We start from the raw sequence: 27605 nt of genomic DNA on the forward strand, positions 1-27605 counted from the left end.
AGCGCGGGGATGCGGCCCTGGGAGCATGCCCTACCCTGACTCTGCCCTCCAACCATACGCCTCAGTTCCCATTGACGTGTCGACAATATTTACCATTGCCGAATGACACCAGTATTATTGGGGGGGAGGATGGTGGGACGTATGGAGGAAGGGGACGGTGGACTAAAAGTACGTTAGTCACTACGGTGAGTAACTCATAATTACTCTTACGTCCCATCCCCTTTCCTCCATACTGCATGGGCGATTAGAACTGAATTTAGCCCAAGGGTGGAGAGGAGACCCTCCTTAAGCAAATAAGTTCCTTAGAACTGCCTGTCCGAAGGCCGCGTCTGATTTAGAGCCGGCGTCCAGTAATGCTTACAGAAAGCCAAAGGGGTGGCCCAGGTAGCCGCCCTGCTTATGACTTGCCACGAGACCTGTCGCTGGAAGGCGATGGCCTTGGCTCTGACCGCGTGAGCGTGCATGATGGCTGGCAGTGGCTTGTGCTGCCCCTCGTAGGCCTCTTTGATGGCCGCAACCATCCATCGTGCCATGGAGGCCTTGGATGCCTGATAACCGGGTCTGTAGTCCCCGAAGGTGACAAAAAGTGCGTCCGACTTGCGGAAGCCCTGGGTCCTATCCAGATAGAATTTCAGAGTGTGCCTGACATCAGGACAGTGCAAGACTCACTGAGCCTCGTCCTTGGGGTCAGTGAAGAATGTAGGCAAGAGTATTTCCTCGTTTAGATGAAAGGCGGAGGGTACCTTTGGTAGGAATGCCGGGTGAGTTCGCAGGACAACCTTGTCCCTGTGGAAAGTGATGTAGGGTTCTGAGGCCACGAGAGCCTGGATTTTGCTGACTCTGCCAGCGGAGGTAAGTCCCATCAGCAAAGCAGTCTTAATGGTGACCAGCCTGATGTCCGATGTCAATGGTTTGTGCGCCAAGGTGCCCAACACCACGTTGTGGTCCCACACAGGGTGTGGCCTCTTGATGGGAGGGTAGAGCCTGGACAATCACGCCAGATGTTTCCTGAAGGTCGGGTTGGAGGAGGAGAAGACCTCCTCCTCCGAATTTCTGTAGGCCCCTATTGCAGCCAAGTAGGTGTGACATGTTTCCACCTGAACGCCCGAGTGTGCGAGCTGCCCCAAGAAGGAGAGCACGTCGTCCAGCGTGCATGCAAAGGGGTTATCTCCTTAGATTCCACCCAGTGACAGAACCTACTCCGTTTGCTCTTATATTGGCTCCTGATAGTCTTGCTCCTGGCGCCCTGAATGATCTCCAGGTTAGCACGTGATAAGATCAGGTGCTTGAGGGTGATCTGCTCAGGAACCACGCTGCAAGGGCTAACTTCTGAGGCACAGGATGGAGGACCCTGCCCCCCTGCTGGGACAGGAGAGGTGCCGGGCCCAGCGGAAGGTGAATGGGAGGTCTGTCCATGAGGCTGAGCAGTTTGGAGAACCACAGTCTCGCTGGCCACCAGGGAGCTATCAAGATGAGGCTGAGGTGACAAGCTTCCTTCATCTTGTGGAGTACCGTGGGGATCAGTAGTGTGGGAGGAAAGGCTTATGCTGTCATGCCTTCCCATGGAATCTGCAATGCGTCTCCCAGGGAGCCGGGGCCCAGACCCTGCCAGGACGCGAACTGATGGCAATTCCTGTTCTTCCGGGAGGCACATAGATCCACCTGAGGGTGGCCCCAATTGTTGAAGACCACCTGCAGCACCTGGTCGTTCAATTGCCATTCGTAGTTGTCCGCTTCCAGCCTGCTGAGCCTGTTCGCTTCCAAGTTGGCTTCCCTCGGGAGGTGGACAGCCCTGAGATCAATGTGGTTTTCCAGGGCACAGTCCCACATGCTGACCGCTAGGCTGCACAGCGGAAGGGACCTGGTTACCCCCTGCTTGTTGACATAGTACATGCTGGTGGAGTTGTTGGTCTGGATAAGGACGGTCTTGCCCCAATGAGCGGAAGGAAGACTCTGAGGGCTCGCCAAATGGCCCTTAGCTCCAGTCAGTTGATATGTGATCCCTGCTCTGTAGACAGTGTGGCTGTCCAGAGTGGCTTCCCAGCCCTCTAGGGAGGAGTCTGTAGTGATGATGGCCTGCGGGGATGGTTGCCGGAAGGGCCTGTCCCTGGACCACCACACGAGGTCTGAGTGGAGTGAAGGGGGTATGCTGACCAGCTCCGCTTGGGAGCCCCTCTCCTGATTCCATGAGGCTGCGAAGTGCAGCTGTAGTCTCCTCATCTGGAGCCTCGTGGGTGGCACGGCCAGGAGGACCGCTGCCATGATACCCAGTAGATGTTGGTACCACCAGGCTGATGTCACTGCTCTGGTAAGGAAGTGCGTCGTGGCCCTCTTGAAGGCTGTAATCTTGTTCTCCGAGGGAAAAACCTTCTCTGAGCTTGTATCCCAGATGAGGCCCAGGAAGGTGAGGCTCTGTGCGGGCTGCAGTTGGGACTTCTTGAGGTTGATAATGAACCCCAGGTTGTGGAGAGTGTTCATCAGCACGAAGGAAGTGTGGGTAACCCCCTACAGGGATCTCGCCATGAGGAGAAAGACGTCCATGTATGGGTAGACATGGTGGCCCTGGGCCCTGAGGAGAGCTGCCACTGCATTCATGAGTCTGGTAAATACCTTGAGGGCTGAGTTGAAGCCAAAGGGTAGCTCCTTGTACTGGAAATGACAGCCCATGATCCTGAAGCGTAGGAAGGAACGATGAGGTTGCCAAATTGGCACATCCAGTCTCCCCTGTCCAGTGTCTCTGCAATGAGTGGTGGCGTAACCCTCTTGAATTTCTGAATAGGGAGGGAGTGTTTGAGGGTGGATAGGTCCAACACAACTCTCAGGCCAGCCTGGTTCTTCTTTTGTATGGCGAAAATCCTGGAATAGAAGCCTAAGCCTCTCTCGGAGGTTGGCACTTCTTCCACTACTTGGCTCTCGACGAGCAACCGGATCTCCGCCAACAGAGTTGCCGTCCCAATCTGTGGGAGCGGAGGGGAGGAGGGAGGTATCGCTAGGCGGTACCCCTTCTATATGCAAGAAATGCACATGAGAGGCAAACCTGCCACTCATTGGAGACACGTGGACCCGAAGGGACCCGTCATGCCTTTTTTACATCAGAGGCTGCTGCTGAGAAGGGGACTGGAAGAAGCCCTTACCCCCCGTCCCTTTTTGTTGCTTGCGCCAGTGCTCACTCGGCGAGTGGTCAGGTTGTCTCGACCTCCATTCCTGTAATCCCCGAAACCCACCAAACGCCCGCCCCTTGTCGGAGCATTGATGCGACTGGGTGTACGTCTTGGGCGTGGCCTTCATCAGGATAGATCAAGACTTTGCAGTCTGCAAGCTGTTCTTCTTTTTATCTAATTGCTCATCGGTGGTAGAGTGGAAGAGGTCACTACCCTCGAATTGAAGGTCCAATATGTGATCCTGGACTTCATTGTTAAACTTAGTAGCCCGAAGCCAGGCCGTTCTTCTCATGTTCGTGGAGATGCAGATGGCCCGGCCACTGTGGACTCCATGATGCCCTGCGCTACCATCTTGGCTTCTCCTAGACCCGCTTTGAAGCATGCCTTGCTCTGCACCAGAAGTTCCATAAGGAAGTCTGCTATTTCCCGCCACAATTTCTGGTCAGAGGCTGCCAGCATGGCATCCGTGTTGGCCTGACACAGGTACAGGGCGGCGTTTGAGTACAGCTTTTTCCTGTATGCCTCAAAGATCTTCTCCTCCTTGCCTAGCAGTGCCGAGGACGACTGAGGCTTAGAGTAGAATGACGCTGCAGCGGCTGGGGGTGCATTGATAACAAGAGTGTATCCCCTTCCATCTGTCTATACTTGGCATCAAGGCGCCGATTGTCAGGTTGGGCCGACTGTGGCTTGAGCCACCCCTTTTTGGCAGAGCCACGATGTTTTTCTGCATCGGGATACCCGTTTTGGTAGGGGGTCGTAGGGTGAGGATTTCTGCCAAGACCCCCCTCCTCGGGCTGCTTGACCTCAGGTTGAGGAAGGCCCAAATATTCTGCCAAACCTGCAAGCCTGTTGTGGAAGGCCTTCGCTGACGATGGCGTGTCAGGGTCCTCCTCCTCGTCTGTGTCCACCAGAGTGTCCTGCTGGTCCGCAGCGGGTGGAGGAGTGCTGGGTACACCATTTCCCTAAGAAAGTCTAGATTTAGGCTGCTACAAATCAATGTACTTCATCGTACGTACATGACCCCCAGCAGAGTGACCAAGTTTAATAGTAATAAATGCTCGTCCTGCCCCTGGTGTCACCTTGATGATGCAAACCTAATCCACGTGTTTTGGAATTCCTCCAGGGGACAGGCCTTCTGGTCCAGAGTAGAGCACGCCTGCAGGTTAGCTGGTATCGCTAGATATGACTGGAGCACGCTAGAGTGCTTGCTTGGGGCATACTCCAGGAGGAGGGAAATCAGACATATCACCAGATTCATGGAACTAGCCTATATCCTCGCTAAACGCTGCATTGCCATGTCCTGGCAACATTTGTGGGGGCCACAATACAGACTGTAGTATTTAGAACTTGAGACTTGGTGTGAAGCCGAGACAAGGCCGTGGGCTTGGTCATTACAAGACCTGGAGGAATCCCAGACAGGAATTTATGAGTCTTGAAAAGCACTTATTTTTACTATGTTTCATCCTTCTGATGTCAAACACCCATGAACCCCTACCTCATGTCATACCACTCTTTACTTGCAATGTTTGAATTACCTCTGCCCCTCCAAAGGCTATATTTGTACTACTGACTCTGACCCCCTGATCGGCCAACAAGGTGGACCTTCACTGCTACCCCTGCCAGTGCTAAGCTGATCTTCTCACTATACCCTGTATAAGTGCCTAGGTATTAAGCCCGGAGAGTTTGATTTTGATTTCGTTTTGTTCATCTTGTTTATCCATTGGTATGCTACACATCGCCTGTTTGCATAACAGTTCTTGCTTCATATGTAACCTGCTACTGTTAATTGCTGATGTAACCTAATGATGCATGGTTATTTACTCTAAATGCCAATAAACACATTTAAAAATAAACAGTACTTCTGATCACCCCAACCCGGGGCCACGCTGTGGACCTGGTGACTAAGCATATGGGTTTCATGGAGGTATAGAATCTGTACACCAAGCCTGTTAGCATACAAGATGACCTTACAAGCCTTTATGGGGGATCGATCGCAGGCCCAAATGTTCCAGCTTGGCATCTTAATAGTGGAGCTGCCTTTCCCGGTCGGTGTCATCCTGTATCTATTGCTTTGTCCATCTCTGTTAGCATGTCCCTCCATGCAACCTCAGTTTCTATCCCCTATACCATGTGCATTTTTGAACATTTTGACCCCATCTCTGCCCTTAAACCTTCCGCCCCCTCCCTCACAGTCCCCCGAACTCTGACTATGTTCACCTCCCCCTCCAACCAAACTAACCCAACTAGTGCCTGCACTCGCATCAGGGTGCGAGTGGGGGGCAGTATAGTTGCCCGAGAACGGGCGTTGCATTGGATGCGTGTGGTGATTAACACATCATTGCTTGATCAAGGCAGGCGTGTGTTGAGAAGTAAAATATTACGTTTCTGCGGTCCCTCGTCCTGAAGGTAGTGGGTTTTGAGCATCTATGAACACAGTTGCCTCCTCCGGGAGTATGAAAAAATAAGTTCTGGTAGTATAATGTATGCGTAGCCTAGCGGGGAAAAGCATGGGATAAGCAGTATTCCGGTCCCTAAGGAGTTTTTTTGACACCAGCAAAGGTGAGCCTCTCTTGTTGCACAGCTACAGTGTAGTCTGGAAAAATGCGCTCCGTGTTGGATCCCATCTTTAGCTCCTGTTTCTCTCGGGCGGCCAGCAATACCGGGTCCCTGTCACAGTAATTCAGCAGGCAGGCATCATTGGTCTCAGGTAGCCTCCCGGCTTGCGTTTCGCTGTTAGTGCTCTGTGTGCCCATTCTATCACGAAGAGTGGGGACCACCCAGGGTCTCCCAGAAGTTCTCGTAGCAACGAATACCCTGACATCCAGACCTGGCTCTCGCCAATAAACTTAGAGGGCTTAACCCCACCCCCGCCCATCTGACCACCTGCGCCAAGTCCCTTGTGTTTGACATCGGCAGATACCTCTCTTCAAGCAGCCGATAGCAAGGAAAACACAAACCGTTTCCTGTGGAAAATAGAGCCCTCCAGCCAAGAAAACAACTTCATATCTGCTATCCAAGCGTTGATCCTCTCCCACCTAGCAATGCCATTCTGTAATGTATTCCGGTAGCTACCCTGGCACCCCTGAGAGGTGTCCTACAGGCTGCAGCACAACTCAAAGGACTCCGCAAATTCAACCATATCACCTGACCCTCATCGGATTGCACTTACTCTCGCTAAAAGCACGTTTTATTTGCGTGATTTAGGCAGTCAGCCGACATGTGTTTCGACCTCTCAGGGTCTTTATCAAGGCTAGTGAGTGGATTCTTGTTGCCTGTTGGCGGTTCTGTGCTGATAGTCAGCTTTCACTGCTTTTTACTGATGTCATCATTTCCTGAATGACCGATCCTAAACAGACCAGTCCAACAGGCCAGATAATTGCCCAACCGGGCTGGTTTTCATAACCACCAAACAAAAATCAGTGAAAACTGACCATCAGCAAAGAAACGCCAAAAGGCAACAAGAATCCACGCACTAGCCTTGATAAAGACCCTCAGAGGTCGAAACACATGCTGTCCAACCACCTAAATCACGCAAATAAAATGCACGTAACCCACTACAAAACAAGAATGTGAAGAGTAATTTGTTGAGCACAAGGCCTCCAGGCCCAACTACGTTCTAGTCTATAACATAGTTATGATGTGATCAGAGTTTCAAAACACCATTGCTTGTCTATGTTGTGATTGGCTTTCCTTCCTGTGTATTTTCCTGCTTGGAGGAGGTATGTATGGAGTGATGTCATGTGTGGAATGTTTGCTAGAAGCTTGGAATGTTTGGCTCTGAATACAGTTCCACCCGAGATATGTGAGCCTGGGTGGTGGGAGCCAGTGGGTTCTTATGATAGTACTTCCTAATCTCCTGATGAACACAACTACATCTGATCTAACCGAAGTACCTGGATAAAGCAACTGAAGATTACCTACAACTTGACAGCGTATCCTTTTAAGTATAAATACCTGAGAACCTGTCATAACAGTCTAACTGTACAAATAAATAGCCGATTCCTCCACATTCACCTTTTCTGGAAAAGTCCTTACCACCTGACTGGAGTGCAATATGTGTTACGTAAAGTGTTCTACCTTAAGTTCATTTGGTATACTTAATTTTCATTAAGGTCTTCCCCAAGGTTACAATCTCAAATGAACCCTCCCCCCTTCCCTGAGTAGGCCTTTTTTCTTATTTTGTGTCTGGACGTGGTGTGGTGACATGTCTTTTTATTCGTGCTAGGGAACAGTCATGTATTCTTACCCACACAAAAGTAAAGTGCTGTTTTTACAAGCAATAAAACATTTAATGGAAGGGTGCATAACATTCTTTTTAAATAGACAAGGGTGAAAGATGCATATTCCACTGTAACATTAAATAAAGTTGCTTTTTTCTTCTGACAAAAAGACAGCCAGCACTTTCACGGCTGGAATCATGAGATAAAACCTTGAGTACCACCCTTTACCTATAAAGTACCATTAAAATACGTAATATCTTGTCAAGCAATACATTGTCCACATAGGTAAGTACAAACATACTTTATTTAGCAACAACATAAAAAGAAAGATAGTAAAAAAGTAAGTAAACTAATATATTCAAAATAGGGGACACACCACATTTTAGAATTTCAACAGTTTCAATAGCAACACTTAAAGTGGGTGGATAGGGTGTTGTGTAAAGTATAATGCGCCTATAATTTTATAAGGCAGTACAATTTAAGATTAATGTGTTGTGATGAATCCTTAGATGTTGTCACTTCTCCCTGAGGGGGAGCCCCATCCCATGAGGCCAGGGAGGTGAGGCTGTTACCAGATTGCCCCCCGGAGTGGTACTCACCTGGAGGATCCCATGGGGGGTATAACCCCAGTAGAAGCATCACATATCTTAGCCTCTTTTCCTTCTAATGACCTTATGACTAAATCCATGTACTGTACTGTTGTAAGACATAGGACATTACTCTTCTAACAACTACTGGGACGAAGAAGAGAGAAAAGATCCCAAGGAGCACCAGGACCAAGAAGAGAAAGAATGTTGGAAGAATAACGAATGAAACCTCGAGACAACCGTTGCAGTATAGACTTCCGCGGAGGCAGGGCTTCCTGACCATCATAAAAACTAAGGAAGGATCACAAGAAGGAGAATATCAGCCAACCAGGACGTACCGCCGCGAAGCCCAGGAACTGCAAAGGAGATGCTAGCTAGACACTCCACTCCCGAGATCACTGGGAGACCGGAGCTCCTTTACCTGGTGGCACAGACAGAGTCCAGAAGAAGGGAGGCTGAAGGATGGAGGTGCACCAAGCAAGGGTTGCGGCTACATCATCTTGAAGATAGCAGAGCCTGAGACCAAGGGGCGATAGGTACCAATACGCAGAGAAAGCCGTGCTGCGAACCGAAGAGAAGCCAGACCCGGGTAAGAACCGACCAAAACTCCTGCAAACCCAGAAGGCAATGGGAGACGCATTGGTATCGGTAGGAGCAGAGGAACATGGGAGGTCGAAACCCTGCATGGGTATACAGAACTGAATTACCCTCCTTTTCGTCACAGTACTTGGGGAGAGTGGGAGCCAAGTCTTGTCATACAACTAGAAACAGAAAAACAGGGTCAAGGACCTGAACCAAAACAGTGGCAAATCAGAGGTCCAACATCCTCTTCCTTGTGGCAGTACTTGGGCAGGAGGGAGAACCAAGTCTGCCAAGTTACCAGGACAGAGCGATACATGTCTGGGACCCGCACCCAAAGAAGAAGAAAGAAGATTCCTCTAAGGTCATCTTCGTGGCAGAGCCTGGCAGGAGAGTGAACCAGGTCTGCCAAAAGTGCAATAAGCCTGAGTAAGGCCAGGGGGAGAGAGGCATTCCCTGTACTGTTGTGAAGTGAATAGGAAGCCTGAGAAAGGCCTGGGAGAGGGAGACTATAGCCCCTGCTATTGTGAGCTGTGAAAATAAAAGCCAAGACAGTGTGAGAACAAAGGCAAGGAAGGCCAAGGAAAGGCAAAGAAAGAGTCCAGGGCAAGGGAGTCATACTCCAGGAACCCAATAGAAAAGAAGCAACTAGGGGCAATACGGAATGTTGCTGTTTGAGCTGGAACTATACCTATTGAAATTGAACAGGGAACTTTGCTGCTTGTTGACATTTCAACCAGGAACTTTGTTTTGTACTTTAAAAAGAGGTCGAGACCTGTGGGAGGGAGTCGTCCCCTCAGGTAAAACTCCAACAATTGGAACTGTGATCCGTTGTCCAGAAGAAGGCAGTCATTCTTGAGGACCAAGAAGGTCCACTACCCCTTTAGTTTTGCTACAGGTGTAAGGGACATAAGCAGGGTTCTGACACAGGATGGTGGCCTCTTGAGTTACATGACTGAATCCTTAGTATTTTGGATGAGGTAGGGACCCCCTCTTAGAGTTGGGGAGGGATAGGATGTTTCTTTATTTTACTGGTTAATAAACGTATATGCCAACAGCCATGCCACCTGTGTGACAGCCTCCTCCTTCTGCACCCTTACAGAGGCCCATCCCTTACCTAGAACAAGTGTTCTCCAAGGTTCAAGGTGAGTAACCCAGTCTAGGCACCTCGGAGGAAATGGCAACGCTAATCACGGTTCTCCCGGTGATGCAGTAGATGGTACCAGAGTCAGCGACCCAATTCATAGGGTTTCAATGTTATTATTATGATTAATATTAGTATTAGGGTATTTATTGAGCGCAAGCCTAGCTCTGGGAAGCAGCGCAGCACTTTCCAAGTCATTGGGGGAAGCAGAGATATATGGAAGGAGGAGGGTAGAGGAGGGCGGGCAGTTTCTTTGGCAAGGGATCTAAGCAACCAACGGAGGAAACATGGGAGAGCAGACCACTCCGTCTCAGGTTAGGTGGGGAGTGGGGCAGGCCTACGTGTTAGGGAGGGGCCCCTCGTTGTAGGGAAAGGCAGCTGCTGATCCTAATCATCCAGGGGGAGCCCAGGCAGGATTCGTAAGCACCAGCGGCTGCAAATATCTAACTTTACTTCTGATGAAATTAATGGAGACAAAGAGGGGGCAACAAAACCCCTGAAACCCTAAGCAAGACAGACAACCCCAGGTAAGTCAGAGCTGTTGGGCACAATTGCTCTCATTGTGGACGGGCAATCTGCAAAAAGACCAGATTTTCATAACACAGCCTTTACTCCTAACCCTTTACCCTCATCATAAACCTTCTGACGCAGCCCTGTCAACACCCAAACTCTAGCAGTGTAAACCCGGGGCAAGCATTTGCCAAGCGCAGCCATGATGGTACCAACTAGCCTTGCAACGGGAGAACACTAAGACGTCAGTGCCTGGCAACGCCAATCTAAAACCTATATGCAAGTGAAAACGGTAGACTTTGCCAATAATTGCTTTTAACAGGACTTCAGTGCAAGGAACAAACGTAAGGACTTGCGTATTGGTTAAAGTGTTTAAAGGCACATTTGGTGACGACATTTTAACTACATCAGCAGCACAACAAATGCTGTTAAACCATTAACTCTCCGAAGACTGCTTAGAAATAACACTAGCAAGCCCTATACAGCACAACGTTTCATGTTATTGCTGGCACCGCCGGCATCATGTTTACCTGCTGCGGGAAGCACGTCCGCACCGAGTGCTCCGTGTAGCCGAAAGAAGGCCCCTCGAACACCGCCGTGGGCAGCTTCAGAACCTCGCGGAGGAACTGGTCGAACTTTGGGAAAGCCATAAAACCATTGGAATCAGACATTTGCGAGAATATATCTGCAAAAAAGAACATACTCCAGTCAATAAACGACCACTCAAAAGCAGTGTCTGTATTGTTACATGGTTCCAATTAAGCTTCTGATTTTCGAAGCCTTACCTTCTTCTAAAAAAAATAAACTAAGGGTCAGATTTAATACAAATGCTCTTTGTGTATTTATTCCTTATTATGTTGTACATAAACGGTTGCTAATGTTTGCTGGAAATGGAGAAAAAGTCACAACATTAAACTGCTATTGCGATCCTTTTCAAGTCTTGCCAGCACGAAGAACCGCAGGTTTTCGTTCTCTGTCAGAATTCTTAAGATTCGCATTTAGTAGGAAATGCTGCCACCTCGTGGCCATAAATCAGAACACTACGTTTCAGCAACCAATCTGGCGAATGTGACCGCACTGTTTTAACAAAAGATGCCAAACAGTCACACACAAGCAATTGCTGCGCACTGCACTAAGCGAACGACGGAAGTATGTGTTTTATTCAAACCTTAAAGCAATAGATCACTCAAAAATGTTATTGTTTAAAAATATGGCCCATAATCAAAAACATATATACAAAATATTTTTTTTATAAAGTTCCTATGTAACATTTGGGGAAATGAGGCTCAAAGTTTTTTAATGGGGGCCTCAATTTTGTGAAAAGAAGCAGACTCCTCTGTTCATGTTAAGCTCTGCTCTTGCGGCAATAATCAAATAGCAAAAGCCTCTACTGGGAGCTTTTGCTTATTACAGCCAGAGAGTCGAGCTTAACATGAAGAGAGGAGGAGTACCAAGAGCCTGAAACCTAAGGAGCAGTCTAGTTGTTTTTCTAAATCACCTGTGCCTGGGACATTTAGGCCTGGCAAGCACACTGTTCAAGGAGGCAGTGCAGAAGAAGACATTGGCTCCTCTCCCAGAGGTCAGAGATGTGAAGATCATGTACCGGTGTGGCAGAGCATAGGAGGCTGCTGCGTTTGCGGGAGAGACGGAGATGCTGGGAGCCGTGAGAAAGGCCTTCGGCATTTGGTAATTCAAGAAGGTGGCGTTCTCCATTCCGGGAGTTGCAGCCAAGAAGGTAGGTGACTGCAGAGCTGCGAGGGAAGCCAGCAGAACGCCAATACCCTCCTGTTTGGAAAGCGGGTGAAAGCAACCCACTCCAGAAGCGCAAACCGGACACGCTGGAGAAAGCCGGTGAGTCTACCCAAAGCCAGTGGGACCACGGGGCATTCCAGCAACCGTGCCAACAGCAGTTTAATTCTAATACCATTGAAGAATTGTTTGAAGAATTGTTGGAATGCACAAAAGTACAAACCCCAATGCACTATGAATACCTAAAGTGCAAATGTGGGACAAACCTTAAACAAATCTTAGCAAAAACCTATTAACGAAACCAAGAATAATACATACAGTGTTGGTACATACAGAATTAAAACTCATTAGAAGTCCTGCAAAGCAAAATACCAGGCAACTGAGAGATATATACATAAAGGTCCTGGCAGGCGAGTACAACAGGCAGTGGGCATTGCATAAGGGAACCTGGCAGGAGAGGATACCAGGCAAATTGCAAGCTACACAAATATTAAATGAAACGTGTGGTTATTGGCTTAACCACAGAAAGACTGGTGTTTATTTTCTGAACCAAGGACAGAGTAGTGGTTGTTCTCTAAACCAAGGAAAGATTGGGGTCTGTTTTCTGAACCATTGAGCGATTGATGTTGTTTCTCCAAATCAAGGAGAAAGTTGCATTAAAGAAAGGCAGTCACAGAAGTTTAAACGTGAACCTTGTGAAGCCAACCAAGAAACAATGGAACTGCTTGTAAAATAAACTATTGTCACTCTACTTAAGAATCCAGGGGAAAGGATAAACCCTCTGGAACCAAGGGCTTCCACCTTGGAGAACATTTCTGTTGGAATTATTCTTACTTCAGTTGTGAACACTTTTTGCCAGTTTCAATTTGAAGATATTTTCCTCACCCATTTTTATTGTTTTGTTTGTAGTGTGAGGGTCAGGATAGGAAATGCTGAACACAAAGGCAGCTTTTGAGTTATTGACATTCGGACACAGACAGATCCTTAGTGTTTTGTTTATAGGTAGGGCAACTGCAGTCTTAGATGGGGTAGATGGCAGCAGGAAGGGGGGGATTTAAAGTGGATTGTGATTATAAAATGGCTTCCGGTGAGATTTCCGTTCCTGCAATGACACTATTTCCGGTGCCGTTAATTCCAGCGACAGAAATTCCAGCATCGGAAATACCGATACTGGTGATTCCGGCAGTTTGGGTGCTGGTATCAGTGTTTCCAGAATATTTCTGCCAGTAACACTGCCCCTTTTGTGTTGATGCCAGTGATTCTAGCGCACCGGTACTACTGTTTCTGGCGGGGTGCGCCCGCCCGCAGATCTATAATGTGCCGGTAATTTTGGCGGTTGGCATGACAGAAACGGTACTAGTGGCACGCTGGAATTACTGGCATTTTTCTGGGAAACATGTAATGAGGGCCATTGTCATGTTAGAAGCTGATTCTTGGCATTTTCCCTTGTGTGCAAGTGCACCCGTTGCTGCCTGAACAACCGCTGATCAAGGAAGGCTGCCCATGCCGCAACGCGAAACCTCATTTGCTGCTGCTCCATTCTACCTAGCAACAGCTGATGCCATTATCCCCTTCAATTCCATACAGCAACACCGGCATCCTGAATCCAAGAATTCAAGCTCTGCCTAGCAACAAGTGATGCTTTCAGCTCCTGGAATTCTTCCCGGCAACTTGCAACGCTCTATATGTAAACAAGGCAGAGCAAAGCAAATCGCTGGGACGAGAGGAAACAAACGTCCCATTTCGCACGTTCAGAGACTGAAGAAAAAAAATAAAACAGGCAATGCGTTTCTTTTTTTAATTTCTTTTTTATTGGCATTTTCTACATATATAAACATTCCCTCCCCACTTTCCCTCAAACTCACAGGGGAAAACCGCAGGGGTCTTGATTGGCCTTAGAGACTTACTCCAGGCGACGGTACTACACACATTAGAAGACAAACGGGAGATTTCTATTTTTACGGGTGCAAATAGATATCAGGAAGGTGACGCTAGGAACGCTATATGCACCAAATACAGGGCAAGAAGGGTTCCTTTGTGAAGTGCTCCTGAAGTTAGAAAAGTTTGCAATAGGGGAAGTTATCCTCTCTGGTGACTTCAACCTGGAGTGGGATCGCATTAAGAACAGGAAATCAGGGAGTAGCCATGGAGGAAGCCCGCTTTCGACAACATAGCCCTCAAGGATGATTGACAAGAGAAGAAAGAGGGTGAATTTGGATTCACTTGTTTCTCGCATGTATGTCAGACCCTTTCTAGGATTGATTACGTTTGGGTGTCAGCAGCCCTCCTGGGAGAGGTGGGGGAGGTAAAGTTGGGATCCATATTGCTATCTGATCATGCAGCGCTGATAGATACCATAAAAGTATGTAAACCATGTAGAGGGCTGTGGGCCTGGTCACTCCCCCTGGAGATTATGACAGATGAGGTGGTGGTAGAGCGCTTGGGGGATGAGATACATGGGTTTTTCCAAAGAACGATAACCAAGAAACGGCACAAGAAGGGATCTGGGAGATATTCAAAGCTGTAATGAAGGAGGAGATCATAGCCCTTCAAGCCCAAACGCAGACACCAAGGACAGCTATGGAATCGGATTAGAATTCCAACTACAGGAGACCATGCTGACCTTAAGTAGGAAAAAGTGTAAAGCTACTTGCAAAAAATGTAAGGAACTCAGGGGTCAATTAGAACTACTTCGATCACACAGGGCAGAAAGGTCTCTTCTAAATATAAGACAGAGCTACCATATAAATGCGAACTAGGCAAATAAACTCTTAGGGCCTCATTACATGGTAGGCGGTATGGGTTTACTGGTACCGGTAAGGGCACCGGTACCGGTAAACCCTTACCGCCCTACTACGAGTTCCCTTTGCGGGACCCGACCTTGACGGCTGGTTTTACCAGCCGCTAAAGTAGGGTGCCGCAAAGGGACCTCGGTGCTAATTACGGTACCGCAATTTGCGGTACTGTAATTACCACCTTCCCCATTCCCATTATGCCCTATGGGGGCAAAAATGGGAATGGGGAAGGGCCTTGGTGAATGGGGAATTACCGGCCCCGCTCACCTTGGAGTAGGCCGGTAATTCTGCAATCCACCACGGCGGACACGTTAAAATACCGACGGCAACCATGGCACTAATAGCGCCATGGTTACCGCACAACGTGTAATGAGGCCCTTAGCCAGACAACTGAGACTGGCCGAAGCAAGTCGTACCATAACATCTATAAAACAACCAGATGGGTTAATAGCTACAGATACGGAAACGAGAGTAGGCGCCTTCGAAGATTTCTATGGGTCATTATATAAGCCGATAATCCGGACCAACAAGCAATGCAGCAATATCAAGCGAAATCCCAACTGCGTAAGCTGACGACCGCGGACATGGGAACGATTAGAAGAAATTACAAGGTAAGAGGTGGAAGCCGTAATTAAAGGGCTGCCAAGGAACAAAACCCAGATGAGTTTCCAGCATGCTTTTACCAAAGATTCCGTAACCAACTGAGCCCACGGTTGGCCTGCGTCTTTAACTCAATGAGCCAGGAGGGTTGAGTGACCCAGTCAATGTTGGAAGGAAAGGTGGTGGTACTTGGCAAACCGAATAAAGACCCGATGATTTGCGGATCCTATCACCCCATAGCACTTCTAAACCTGGATGTAAAAATCTATACAGGGATTCTGGCAGCGAGACTGTCACCCCTTCTGCCGGATCTAGTGGGAACAGATCACGCTGGATTTATAGATTTATAAAGGGAAGGCAAACATGGGATAACACCAGGAAGCTGGCTCACCTGATGGAGAAGGTGAAACGTTGTAGAGTTCTGGCGGTAATGATTTGACTTGACTCAGAGAAGGCCTTTGATCGGGTCGAATGGCACTTATGGAGCAAATGGTGATGGGCCCTATCTTTATAAGTATGGTTAAGGCCAATTGCAGCACTTCCACAATGTGACTTTCAATTAACACACCTGTCGGGAAAAAAGTACAAATCTTGCGAGGGACAAGACAGGGATGCCCCTTGCCCCTACTTCTTTACTCAGTCTATCTAAAACCACTCCTACTTTCTATTAGGCACAATCCAGCCATTAAGGGGCTATGGTTCGGAGAGGAGGAACATAAAATAGCATCCTTTGCCGATGATATGATGTTGCCCATGACTGATCCAGAAATGGCTATACCAGCACTACTTAATGAGCTCTCCGAGATGGAGAAGATGCAGGTTTAAAGATCAATATGGCTAAATCTGAGCTGTTGGGCTTTGGTCTTACCAATCGCCAAGAGGGGTCTCTGCCAACTTTCTCCTCTTTCAAAATGGCTGAGGGCAAAATCGCTTATCTGGGTGTGAATCTGACGGAATCTATCTCAGGTTTATCTATGGCAAACTACCCGGAACTGCTCTCCAAAGTCAAAGTGGACCTAGGTAGATGGACCCCCATGCATATATCTTGGCTAGGGAGGATAGCTACAATAAAACTGAATATGCTTCCTAGACTGCTATACCATTTAAAGGCTCTTTCCATTAAGATTCTGCAATCCTTATTCAAGCATCTTAACAAACTGGCATCTCATTTCGTATGCCAAAACAAACGCCTTATAATAGCGATCGAAACTCTGATGGCTCCAAGATTGAAGGGGGGGGCTAGGGCTGCCATACTTTGCTAAATACTACGCAGCGGCCCAACTACGGGTCCTATGCGAATGGTTCTCAAACGATATGTCAAAGCCGGGGCCTAGAATGGACCAGGCGGTGACGGGGACTCCCTCAAAGGTATTGTTATGGCTAAAACGGCAGGACAGGCCCCGCAATGTAGGGGTGGACCAAATATGACTGGTAGTCTGCGATCCTCGGATCGTCTCCTTAGTCAGGCCAACTTAAAACAATCTCATCTTCGTTTACCCCCCTGTTTCAGAATCTGCAGTTTTCCCCAGGGATGAACCAAGGCTCCTTTTCAAGATGGCAGGAAGTGGGGTGCACAAGGTAGGAGACATGATGTTAGCGGGAGAAGTTACGTCACTCGAAGAGTGTAAACAACAATTCGGGCTAACAGAGAAAGATAGACTGGAGTACTATCAATTGAGACCCTGGCTGAAACAACTAGATATAAAAAAGGCAGCGCTGAGGGGCCTGTCCCCATTCGAGAAATGTATCACAACACATACAGGGGCAGACAGCTGATTTCAAGACTATGTACGATTCTACCGGGGGTAGGCCCGGACCACACCTGGGCATATATGACACGCTGGCAGAAGTCACTAGGGGAAGAGATACCTGTAAAACATTGAGAGAACTTATGGGAATAAATACCGAAACAAACTAATTTCATACAAACCAGGGAGGCATGGTACAAGGTGATGGTACAGAGGCACTACACGGCGGAAAGATTGCATTGAATGTACCCAGGTATAACACAGGAATGTTGGAGAGGTTGCTTGGGAGAGGAAGCTGGAGGCGTGTATCCTGAGAATGCCCGATATTGGAGGGATTCTGGGAGGAAATTAGGGGTCAGATACAACAAATGGTATGTAGCCCGCCAACATTTGCCTCAAAGGAATGGATGTGCGGACTCTTTGACTCTGAGTTCCAGATTCCTACAAAACCTCTGCCGAAAGCATTGATGATTCTGTCTGGAAACAAAAAACGCCCCCTACGAACATTGAATGGTTGCATAAAGTTTTGGGGATTCTGCCCATGGAATAGGTGACATATGGGATACAGGGGGAGAGAGACAAATTTCGCAAAGACTGGGGAATGATATTGGACTTCCTGCGGGGATATTATATGCAACAATGGTGTCCCAAAACTTAAACACACTGGACATAATGTAGATACTAAGCTACGATTGGAGGTGACAAATAGGCATCGTTTTACTGGACTTGAATTTGGCGGTGGGGTGGGGGAAGGAGTCCCAAGAACTACCCCAGATGCTATCCTGGGGCGGCAGTCCTGGTTAAACCCCCAGGGATCTCCTCTGCAGGGGCGAACTATGCCCCCCGTCGGATTCCGTGATAGTCTCCGAAATACTCCCCCCCATCTTGCCCCTTACTTTTAGTGCTCACCCGTCCTTTCGGGAGCAACTTTTGTTTTTAGAATTTTTGTACCCCCACATGCCTCGTAATTATATGCTTATATCACAAGGGCCCATTGGCTTGTCATTTTCCACCCACAAGGATGTACTCTCTCATCTTGGTTGGGGGGGGCCTCTCGGGTGTGCACCTCTGTTGCCCCTCCTTCCACCAACCCCTGACCATTCTCAAGGTTTGCTGCCCCCGCTAGGAGACGATGATCTGGATCCTTGCAGAGAGTGCCTTTCTTCCTCCTCCAGGTTCATCACCGACAGGCCCTTTTCACATGTCGTCACTCTGTTGTGTGCCTTCCCACGAGAAGAGAAACCAGGACGGGAATGTCCATTTGTAAGGTATATTATTTGCAATTATGACCTTGGTCACTGGGTTCCTAGCTTTCCTTTTTTTGTGGAGTGGATAGTGTCAAGTCCTAGTAAAGCTGGATTTCAATTCCATTAATTGACACTCCTGAGTGGGCCTTTGCTGCGCGTCTTCTTTCATTGTGTAGGATGATAGGGCCACTATAACGGCTCTTGGCCTCGCTCCTAGACCTTGCCTCTTTGGTCCGACCCTATGTACTCAGTCTATTTTCACGTCCCCCGGTTGCATCCCTGTCAGAAGGCTTCCAAAGCATTGTTGTACGGTTTCTCAGGTCTGCATCAGCAATTGCCTCTCTCATTCCTTTCACCAGAATATTTGACCTGCGAGAACGGTTCTCCAGATCCTCTGACTGCATCTCGAGATTGTGGGTGGCTCTGGCTACCTGTTCCAAAAAATCACTGTTCTGCCTTACCTCCTCCGCCATTTCCGGCGGGACCCTTTCTGTTATGTCCACTCTGGTGCCCAGGTCAGTGACTTCCTTCCTGAAGCGAACTTAGAAATTCGTCCCTCATTTTAGTGATCTGGTCTTGGAAGGAACTCATCATTCTGTCTTTTAACCCTCTAACACAGCCCTCTAAGCCCTCTTTGTTTAGAGCCATCATATGTGGTTCCTCCTCCTTGAGCCCACTTTTCGGCTGGTTCCCAGAGCCACAGTCGAGGCCTCCTCTGACTGCTTTCGCCAACAAAGTTCCACCTGGCCCCCTTGTGGGTCAGATGGCCCTTTAGGCTTAGCAGAGATGTTCTTCCCCCTGGCTCCTGGCATCTGGGTGCCACTCGGGGGAGTGGGAGGGGTAGGGTTCTCTTCGGTTGCACCTTCTTTGCTACTCTGCAGAGCTCAGCTTATCTCTTCATCCTTTGCCCCCCCCCACTCTCCTCTGAGTGTCTTTCTCTATCGAATTGAGGCAACAGTCTGGCAATGCTTCTGGGCTAGGTGTGAGGAACCGGAGTCGCTGGTTTACCCCCCGGTATTCACACTCTTCCCCAAGATTCATAACTCGTTAGGCCCAGGGATTTCCGTTATATAATGTTAGTATACCTACTTCTTTCCTTTTGCAGTCTATCCCTAGCTGCCGGGCTCTTGTTGGTGTCCCTGCTGATTGTGTGTTTCTCTTGTGGCTCATCCACTCTACCCCGAGGGGATGATTGCACCGCGATGAGGGAGAGGCTCCACCAGCCTCCTCCGTGCTTTTGTGCTTCCGAGTGAGGGAGAGGGGAAGGGCCACAGCATCAGCCAGCTTCAAAAGGCCCTCCGAGCAGCTTTCGGGGGGACTGGGTGGAGTGCACACACCCCTTCTCCTATCCCCACTCACTGCTTCACTCCACTAGGGGTCTGACTGCCAATGAGGCAATGTCAATATAGTTGATGATTGGCACCACAATTCTGAGGAGGCAGTGTTTGCTGGCGGGGATGAAGAGGAGGAGTTGGATAGCCCAAACGATTGGGTGATCATAGATGGAAACAAAGTAGAGATGATGATGGACTCTGGGGCAAAGTATACCTTGCTTCCGAGAAGAATATTTTAAAAGATATTTCCAGGGAAGAAATTGTTAGACGTTGATATCAGACCACAGGCATATGGTTGTGCAAGAAAAGATCTGATCGGATGGTTTGAGGCCATGATGGAGTTTAAAGGAAGAACGACTCCAGGAAAAGTGTATGTGACTGAAAAGGGATCAATGCCTCTTCTGACCTGGTTGCAACAGAAAAGACTTAAAATCAGGCTAAATCCCAATGATGAAGAATGTGTATTGCAAGTTCATAGATTGGGATTTTAAAATCAGATTTTCAATGAAAAGCCAGGATGATTTTCTTAAAGCTTTCATCCACAGGATTCACTTGATACTGGATTCTGAATGTCCAAAAAGTAAGAACAATTCCTTGAGCTTTAAGAAAAGAAGTAAAGAATGAATTCAAGAAACTGGAAGAAAGTGGCATAGTAGAAATAATAGAGTCATCAAGGTGGGTTTTGCCCTTAGTCATTGTTGTCAAACCCAATCGAAAGTTGAGGCTGCGTGTAGATCTCTGTGCATTGTACAAGAGTGTGATACCCGACTGCCATACTCTTCCTAACATATTGGAAACGTTGTCGACTAGGAGTGGTGCAAATAATTTTTCGTCTTTAGACCCAACAGCAGCGTATCATCAGGTTAAACTGCATCTAAACAACTAACAGCATTCATAACTCCAGAGGGGCCGTCTCAGTTTGTAAGAATGTAACGCTTACCTGGAGTCCTCTGGAGCGTAATACCCCTTCAGCCTATAGACCTGGTACCTTGAAGCCTTTAGGATTCTTTTTCTGTTTGGACAGACAGATAACAACAATAGATATGTTATAAAAATTATTAACTTAGACAACTACTAGATGAGGTGTGCATGAACACCTACAAATGTACTCCCCTCTAACTCTAGTGCTAAATTCCCTTATCACCTGTGTTTTGTAATTGTGGAGCTCTCCATCTTGTTTTCAACAGGGGCTCGTTGAGATGGTGAAACAATTGCCAACTTGGCATACTGAAGAACTCCAGAATTCTTTGAAGGAGAGTATCTATCTTTTAAAGAATTAGTCTTTAGGTAGATAAGCAGATGAAGATACTGTAATCCTTAAGAGGTTTAAATGATTCCTATGTTGGAGAGATCTCTCTTGCTAATTACTTTTGGCTTTTTCCCTTTTTGCAGGTTCTAGGGTTTTGGAGCGCTGACTACAAATGATGCGCACTTTAAAAGATGAGTTTTCTTTATGTAGAAGGAACTATGGATGTGGGATGGCTGCAGCGTTACTCAGGATGAGAAAATGTAAAAACGTAAATTCGCCATTTCAGAGTAACTGCAACCTTCAGAAGTGGAGCGCGGTAACAACTGTGAGGTGATAACTTGATGAAACTTCAGGTACTTAAGCGCATTAAAACACATCTTCTCTTTTAGTATGGAAAGTTCGTTTTTGTAATTAAATACCTTTTGTGTTTTCTGCAGGATTTCAGAACGCTGAGGGAAGACCTTCGGAAGAAGCTGCGGCAGCGAGTGAAAACTTCTGACTAAGGAGATGCTGCGAATGAACACATATTCTTCAACAAAAACGACAGCGTCGAAGGAAAACGTCTGTCAGGTAAGTCTTATCTGTGATGCTCTGTAATTTGTTGTAAGAACTAATATTTCTCTTATCTTTGGTTTCTTTAGATTCTGTGAGGAGAAACGCTGGTAGCATTACACTGCTGTCAGCAGAGCAGACGCGAAGCGCGCCTTCCAGCCGAGGCGGGGTTTAAGTAGCTCCCTACGACAAATTAATAGTCCCGTGCTGGAATTGGATGCTGTGAATGGTGTAAATGCCATATGTGCTAGGCTAACACCCACCTTTCACCTGCTGATTGATATAATGCGTTCTGCCTAGCCTGGATGGCTGAGTGAAGACTGTTTTCTGACTGGGATCATGACAGAAAATGCCTTTTGGCCCTGTTTCAGCCGCCTCTCTATTTCAAAGAATCCTGTAGGAAATATTCAAGGACATTGAAGGTGCAATATGTTTTCAGGATGACGTTTTAATATTTGTACCGGATTAACATACGCATGACATGGGGTTGGACAGAGTGATGAATATGCCGAGTAGGAGAGGCCTAACATTGAGCAAATAAAAGTTTACAATCAAACTAAGATTGAGTATTTGGGGGACACAGTTACAGCTGAAGGAGTGAATGTAAAGGAGAAACTTGCCAACAACAAAGAATACAGCGCAGCCCAAAAACAAGGATGTAGTGCGTACGTTCTTATGCATGGTGGAATAATACTCAATATTCATTCCCAATTTTGCAAGCATGACTGTAAACAAGAGGGTGCTTCTGAAAAATCACTCACAATTCGTTTGGGATGCAGAATGTGCTCAGGAATTCGCCTCAATCAAGGATGCCTCAGAATGTACGCCCTCACTCAAGGATTTCAAACTAACCATAAAGTCAATAATATCAACGGATGCGAGCAAAACAAGATTAGGAGCTGTATCTACGCAAGTAGAAGTAGCAGAGTTTGTTATTGCCTTTGCACCGCAAATTTTAAGAGGCGCTGAAGTGAACTACACCACCATTGAAAAAGAACTTCTTGCAGTCAAATGGGCAATTGAGAAATTTAGAACATTCCTGTGGGGAACTGAATTCATATAACACACAGGTCACAAGCCGTTGAGAGATACCTTAACAAACAAAGGTCTAGATGGCGTATCATCACACGTAAGTAGATGGGTGATTGCGCTACAAGAATATCATTTTGAGGTGGAATACGTACCAGGGAAAAGAAACCCCCCCAGCAGATTGTTTATCTCGAATGGGTGTACATGAAGAAGATGATAAAGAGCACATGGGAGAGGAAGTGTGTGTTGTATGTTGAGCAAAAGATAAGTGATGAATGGGAAAGAAGTGGTGAAGAAAACTATGTTCTCAAGAGAGTGAAAGAGGTTTTGGAAGAGGGTGGAGTGTTGAGGAAAGCACTGGTTAGTGGTACAAATTTAGAAGGAATTTATAATGTAAGTGAAGAGCTGCATGTGGAGAGAGGGTATGTGATGAGAGGGGATAGAGTTCTCAATCCTACTCCTACTAGAGTGAGAAAAGGAATAATTGAAACGGCCCTTGATGGACACCAAGGCATCACGAAAGCAGGATGTGAGAGCTGAATTCTGGTGGCCTGGCTGCGACTTGGAAGTGGAAAGGATTGTGAGGGAATGTGTACCATGCTGTCTGAGTGAAAACAAATCTTGTGCCAAGAGAAAGTCCAATGTCACTGGTATATGTTCCTCAGATGCCGTGGGAAAGAGTAGGCATGGACCTCTTCAGACCCATTCATGGCAAGGGTATTGGCAAGTACTGTATTATGTTGATTGACATATTATCCAAATGGGTGGAAGTGAAAGTTACGAGGTCCATTATGACGAGAGATGTTATTGTTTTCATGGAGGATGTATTCAGGAGGGAAGCTTAGCCAATGGAACTGTTGACAGACAATGTTGTACAATTCAAATCGAAAGAGATGAGTAAATACCTAATGAGGAATGGTATCCCCATAAACCTACTGCAATGCATCATCCCCAGATCAATGGCATAAAGCGTGAAACTAATAAAGTAATCAAAGATTGCATTAGATCAGCCGTGGGGAATGGAGAAGACTGGGAGGAGGTTGTAATGAGCAGGATGATGGCACACAGATGTTATCCCCATACCACAACTGGCGTATAACCATTTTAGTTGTGTAGAGAGAGAAAGGCCAATTAATAAATTGTGTCCTCCATGGATGGGGTGAGCGAAGTGGATGTGGGAGAGTGGGCAGTAGGTGAGAGAGAATAAGGGAGAAACAAATTGAGGTATGATGAGAGGAAATCGGTAAGAGAAAATGAGGTAAAGCAAGGTAATTGTGTCAGGATTAAAACTGCCTGGTCCATTGAGGCAGGGTCCTATGAAATGGTCCTCATCATGTACAGTTGTGAAGGTTCTACATAGGTCAGTGATGACAGATGATGGTAGGTTTTGGAACATGAACAGAGTGGTAAAAGTAACAAGGGGTGCAGGTGAAGAGAGAGAGCGAGATAGAGAGAGAAGTGTGAAGTTGTGAAAGAGCGAGTGGTGAGGAGAGAACATTCCAGGGGTGACCATGGTTTGAAGCAAAGTGCTGCCAGACCTCGCAGGTCAATTAATAAGCTTATGATATGATATGATATGTTATTTATAACAGGCTTAATACTCAGAGGTTTCTAAGCGCGGACCCGGGGATCGAACCTGTGGTGCTCAGTGTCATCTTGCTTGCAAGGCGAGCACGTTGTCCCTGAACTATCCTCTGAAGAGGGAGGATAAAGCTTGAACTCAAAGATTTTATGTTGTATTAATAGGAGGAAGGTGTGTAGTATCCATCAAACATAGGGTTAATGATATACAGTGGGGAATGTTATGTGATGAAAAAAGTGGTTAGATGACAGGGAAAGCCTACTGTATTGAGGGGCTCTGTGCTGCTATTTGGTGTAGTGAAGATATTCAGAAGAATAAATCCCTATTTTAAACCTCATCCTGCCTCAATCAATACTTCAGTCTAGTCCCTTCCAGTGACTCAGAAATTGCCCTCACTAAAGGAATGGGGTCTAACCCCCATATGAGGTGGCCGAAGAGACATGGTTAAACATATTTGATTAAAGAGAACTTCAACCAACCCTATAGCGGATCTATGTGATCACTGCAAAATAAAACGACTAATACGAAAATGTTGATTTTTTTATTCTTTTAACGCAAGTATATATTGGTAAGACCCCTGCACCACCTCCTTACTCCGCCTTACCTTATTTATTACCCTACCCCCGCACAAATATACTTACGGTGAAATGAGCAGTAAAAGATTCAACACTTTCAGAGAATTTTCCCTCGTGGACTACATGGTTTGCTTTTAACCCCTCGTTGGTTATTCTCAATGTCAGTCCCTCGTGGGCGACGTGGTCTGCTTTCACCCCCTCATGAGTTATTCTCAATGTCAGCCCTTCGTGGACTAAATGGTTTGTTTTCACCGTCTCATGGAGTATCCTCGATGTCAGCCCCTAGTGGGATACATGATTTGCTTTCACTCCCTCGTGGGATGTTCTCAATGTCAGCACCGCGTGGGCTATATTTTTTGCTTACACCCCTTAGTGGTGTATTCTCAGGATCAGCCTTATTCAGGCTTCTTTGGTGCCTCCTTCTGTTTCCTCCATCCTGCTGCATATCTGTTTTCCTGTAGCGGTGTCCTTTGGCACTGGCAACTTCTTTGGGAGCTGTGGAATCGCATCTCTGGCGTCTTCACGGTTGCGTCTTCCTCTTCGGTTCCTCCGGTATGCATTTATCTAGACTTCAGTGTCTCGCACGCCGGACACCAGCGGGCCACTTTGCCAGTGTTTGCTTTCTCTGTCAGTCAGGTGGCTCTGGGCTCTCCACCTTCTTCTGGGGCTCAGCAGCATTTCATGGGCTATCTGCCCACCACACCACCAGCGTGGACCTGCCTTAAGGTTCCAGGAAAGGAGATGTCCCCTCCTCTGCTCTCCAGCGTAGGCGGTTGGATTTCACCGACAGGTTGACTCTCTCTTCATCTGCATGGGCCCGACTCTTAAGTTCCTTCCAGGAACAAGAGAGTAGACACCATTGGTCCTGTGTTTCAGGTAGGAGCATCAATATAACTGGGTCAGAAACCAAGACTACCCCTGTTACAGAACCCCGCACATTCGGTCAGTGCTCAACTGCCATATACCCTGCAAATACTTGGGAATCTGATTAACAGGAAATTATGGTAAGAGCTCTACTTTGGGATGGTTTGCCCCTAAAAGGGTTCACCCTCAGTGAGATCCCGCTTCCCCTGTCCCCTAGAGAGTGTATTGAGTAGTGGGCTCAAATCCCAAAGGTGTTGCTCCCCCTTAGGGTGAAGGAACACATTTCCTGGATTTGTCACACCCCATACTAAGTACACTATTATCAGAAACCAGGGTTACTTAAGTACCCTTTCAGTGATATTCCCAAAGGGTGTATGCATCCCTTTACACTATTTCTAAAAGATAAGGCAAGAATATGCACTGTCCTACAATGTATTCATGAGACGGTTTGGCAGCAAACAATATCTTATTTTAGTTTCAACATAAATATATACGATACAGAATTGCATTTTACAGTTCCTATGTGCATACACATTTCAAGATCGTTATCTTGTTCTCGCTGTACAGGCCTTCACGCCCTAATGTATTCTGAAGTCCCGCAATTCCACTAATCAAGAGTTAATATACAACACTGATCAAATACATAAATCAATGCATTAAAATAATAAACAAAACACAATAATATGTAAACAATGACACATTTTCAAGGTATAATCTAAATTAAATAAAATGAATTACTGGAGTTGTCCTGCAGCTATCTATACTATTAATGGAAAAATAGTAAAAACACTTTTCTAAGCACAATCATGCATCCGAGGATACCAAATCTTTCAACTTGCCTTCACCAGGGCCATGCAGAGTACAAGCAGAAACTGTATACTGTGTGGCGAATCATTGTATAATGTCACTGTTCCTCTTAGGGGAGCCTCTCCCTGTCAGGCTAGGGTAGTGCAGCAGCTAGCAAATATTCCCCCTAGGGGTGGTACCATGCAGATGGACCAATCGGGGAGGACTCCATCTGGTGACCCACTTACCTAATCCCTTATTGGGCCTCACTTCAGTATACCCATTGACAGTACCAGCACCCCTTTTGACACCCAGGTTTTATAGTGTAGTACATGGGATAGAGCCAAATGTGACGAATCATGCAGAGTCCTCACATAAACCCTAGCTAAAGTCTCCTCCCAAGTGCCCTGGGGAATGCAGCCGCTACCTGATCCTGACCCTGGGGGTGGTATTAGCCAGGAGGATCACCTGGGCGGAGAAGGACCACAGGGGAAGCGAAGGTCTCTGTTGGGAGACACAGTATTTGTCTTCCTCAGAGGAAGACATGTCAGTTAGGCCGGAATACGTAATGGCTTTCTGTCGGAGGGAGCTTGTCTTTCCCAATGTTATGTTAATTATCGGAATGGTGGTGAAAACTGTCATGACCAATCATTTAATGGGAGTAAACCCACCCCACCCCCACAAAGTAACTCACATTTGCGCCTTGAAACACTTGTGTATAGGCGCGTTATAAATGCCATATCATATCGTTTATGAAGGTGGAAGGTCCAGTGATCAACAGGGGAATGTTAAAAGTGAATCTCCAAACATTAACATCTCTGCTTCTGAAAACCCAAATTGCCCTGTAAAGCAAATCCACTCATTAAATTCTTTAAATATTCCTTAGGAAAATGGAAGTAAGGATAGAAATGAAGTTGGTAACAATATTCCTATTAAACAAAGTAATTGGAATATTGGGGAGTTCAAGTCCCACAGTGTCCAAAGTACTGGGAAGAATAAGACGGGTGCAGAGGCACTGAACTGCAAGTTGCAGCCTAATAGTGTTAATAACCCAGACCTGAGGGAGACTGGGAGGCATAGAAAGCCCCCACGGGTGCAGGCCATAGAGAGCAGTAGTGGGAGGTGGAGTGATTGCAGTAACTACACATTACAGTTGCAGCTGAAGGAGAGCAGGACGCGGGAGCCACCATTGTTTGCCGATCGGGTGCTGGCTCTGAGAGGGTCTCTACCTTCAGAGACCTTGATTGCAGAGGCTGCGCAGCGAGAAGTGTTTTTGGAAGCTTCCCCCCTGAAG

General features: G+C 47.0%; 1 protein-coding gene across 7 annotated transcripts in view; it reads right to left on the minus strand.

The window, feature by feature from the left end:
• DTNB (dystrobrevin beta) overlaps positions 1-27605 on the minus strand; it is a 1559893-nt gene that overhangs the window by 1064412 nt on the left and 467876 nt on the right. For all 7 annotated transcript variants that reach the window (XM_069605562.1, XM_069605560.1, XM_069605561.1 and 4 more), the window contains one exon: positions 10732-10886. In XM_069605562.1, the coding sequence (XP_069461663.1) occupies positions 10732-10886 (155 nt within the window). The remainder of the gene's footprint in view (positions 1-10731; positions 10887-27605) is intronic.

This window comes from Ambystoma mexicanum, chromosome 4p, assembly GCF_040938575.1.
Source record: "Ambystoma mexicanum isolate Mex_15411 chromosome 4p, UKY_AmexF1_1, whole genome shotgun sequence".
Lineage (NCBI taxonomy): Eukaryota > Metazoa > Chordata > Amphibia > Caudata > Ambystomatidae > Ambystoma > Ambystoma mexicanum.